At 33.9% G+C, this 2,193-nt stretch overlaps 1 protein-coding gene across 1 annotated transcript; it reads right to left on the bottom strand.

The window, feature by feature from the left end:
- Positions 1-363: 363 nt before the first annotated feature.
- Positions 364-1,002, bottom strand: LOC116351792. Its single transcript, XM_031783933.1, has 2 exons — positions 688-1,002; positions 364-612 (listed from the first exon to the last, which is right to left on the bottom strand). The coding sequence occupies exons 1-2, from the start codon at positions 1,000-1,002 to the stop codon at positions 391-393; spliced, it is 537 nt and encodes a 178-aa protein (XP_031639793.1). The 3' UTR covers positions 364-390.
- Positions 1,003-2,193: the final 1,191 nt, after the last annotated feature.

Below are 2,193 nucleotides of genomic sequence, written 5' to 3'. Positions count from 1 at the left end.
TTTTCAAAAATGTAAAAAATTAAAATCTATTTATTTCTACTGTTTTATTTTAACAGTTTAACGCAGTTTAATCGATTCATTATGAATTTTCCAAACCATGACGGCCATATTGTCACAAACGTCAATTAGTACTCGGAATACGCATTAGAGGTGTTGTTAGCTACGGGCATGATCAGGCTTCGGTTCAATGTCTTTGATACTTTCAAATAGCCACGTTTCGAAAAATGAAATAATTTGAAAAGGGCACGATTTTGTTGCTAATCGTATCTCGTCGACTTTGTCGCGAATAGAATGTGTGTTTTGAATGTACACAAAAATGTATTCAATTTGGTTTGATTTGATTTGATTTGTTTATATTGTACGAGTGTTCATTTTGCTGATGCGATGGTATTATGCCTTTGACAGTGTTTTGTTCGATGCTTCCGGTGATTTTTTCGATGGCGATTCCATTTGTTTCGTTTGTGTGTTGCTTTGTGTATTCAAATCGACTATATCCATTTGATCCGATGCCGTTGATGTGTGGCCGTTTTTCGCGTTGAGTGCCGGGTATAGAAAATCGCCCATGGTGGTGTTCTGAACAAATTCTCTCACAAAAACATCGGATTCCCAGGCCTCCGGTTCAATCAATACGTTGAAAACATTTTCATTTACCTCGATTTTAAATGACACAAATTTCAATTTACTTACATCTTGGCCTTTTTTAACGAGTTTATGCACGCGGAACTTTTCTTTATTTTTAACCGGTGTGTCTTCGACGATGTAATCCATGATTTCCTGTTCCGTTGTCATTGGATCGAATCCAGATATCCAAATTGCCTTTTTAAATATCGGTTTTTCTTCACGTGTCGGTTTATGTACAACATTCAGGCCCATTCGTGGTTTCGGTGCATCAATTTTCGAAAATTTCATTGACGGTGGAAACGATTTCGATATTTCTTCGGTACGCGGACGTTTGGCGGATTTTACCGGTGCATTATCACGAAGAGCATTTGGTCCATGCATAAACGATGTTTTCGGTGTGTTGGTCAACGAAATATTGCTCGAAACAGTTTTCTTTTGCCCTGTGACATTGCGATCAATTGACTTTTTTTAATGCCTCTCTCATTCTAAGAAAATGAAAAATGAAAATTTCATTGTGATAATGCCCAAGAGGCAACGCAATATAAAAATTGTTTGTGTATTTGATTGCAAGCGTCACTGAAAATTTATATCAGATCATTTTCAGATTTGATGTGCAGTATTGCGTCACAGTGAGAACTTCCAAATAGAGGTGCCCACTGAACTGAACCGTTCATGTTCGTTCGGTTCATTCGAATTTGAACCGAATATGAACCGAATATGAACGGCATTTTTACATATTTTGAACAATTTGAACTAAACGCGAATGAACATGAACAGATTTTTTTTATTTCGAACGAACCATGGAAGTTCCAAAGAAGTGTTTTTTACTTATATCAATTGTTTTAACATTAAATTTAATTTTTCTGTTTGAAATCTACAAAAAAATTTTGCCTCGCTACGCTCGCCTTAATTTTATATATTCTTTTATTGTATTCATATATTGATATTCATCACATTGGAAATCAAGAATATTTATATTAATCGATTTCTTGCAATGCACGCCAATTTTGTTTTGCTTTCTGCCACTTTTATCATTTGTTTTTACATTGAATTAGAGTTTTATGTTTGCTCTCGAATTTTTTTTTTGCATTTTTAATTGTTTTTGTAAAATTTCGAAACAAAAGGAGGAATTTGTGGTATGTATGGTTACCAAATCTATTCAAAACTAATTGCACCGATGTTTTAATTCATTTTTTTCAATTGAATAAAGCCCTCAAAACATCATTTCAAGGTGTAGTTTCCTGGTTATTTAAAAAATCTTAAAAAGGTGGTCCGCCAAATACACGCTTTTTCGAATTTTGACCAATTTTGAAGAATGTTGGTTTTAAAAAATGTGCACACTGGTTCAAAATTGAGCGCTCTTTCGATCTATGATTAAAAAAAAACGTAATTCACACATTTTTTTTAACAAAATTACGATTTTCATCGATTTTTCCCCATTTTTTAATAGTATGGTCATAAATGGATTGAACCATCTCCACTGAATTTTTTTCAACATTTCTTCGCTGTATGCTCTAGGGGAGCTCAATATCTTTCCAAAGAGCCAAAAATGACGTATCTTTGTTGAAAAAC

The sequence above is a fragment of the Contarinia nasturtii genome, unplaced genomic scaffold, assembly GCF_009176525.2.
Source record: "Contarinia nasturtii isolate CC-2019 unplaced genomic scaffold, AAFC_CNas_1.1 Cnas_scaffold_6298, whole genome shotgun sequence".
NCBI lineage: Eukaryota > Metazoa > Arthropoda > Insecta > Diptera > Cecidomyiidae > Contarinia > Contarinia nasturtii.
The sequence above is the reverse complement of the archived record's forward strand: the minus strand, read 5'-3'. Positions and strand labels throughout refer to the sequence as shown.

What these genes read in the sequence shown, in the direction of transcription:
- LOC116351792 (XM_031783933.1), bottom strand. Translation starts at nt 1,002, where the DNA reads ATGCATGGACCAAATGCTCTTCGTGATAATGCACCGGTAAAATCCGCC. An exon ending in TCGTTAAAAAAGGCCAAGAT is followed by an intron (nt 613 to 687) that starts GTAAGTAAATTG and finishes ATTGAACCGGAG; the next exon opens with GCCTGGGAATCCGATGTTTT.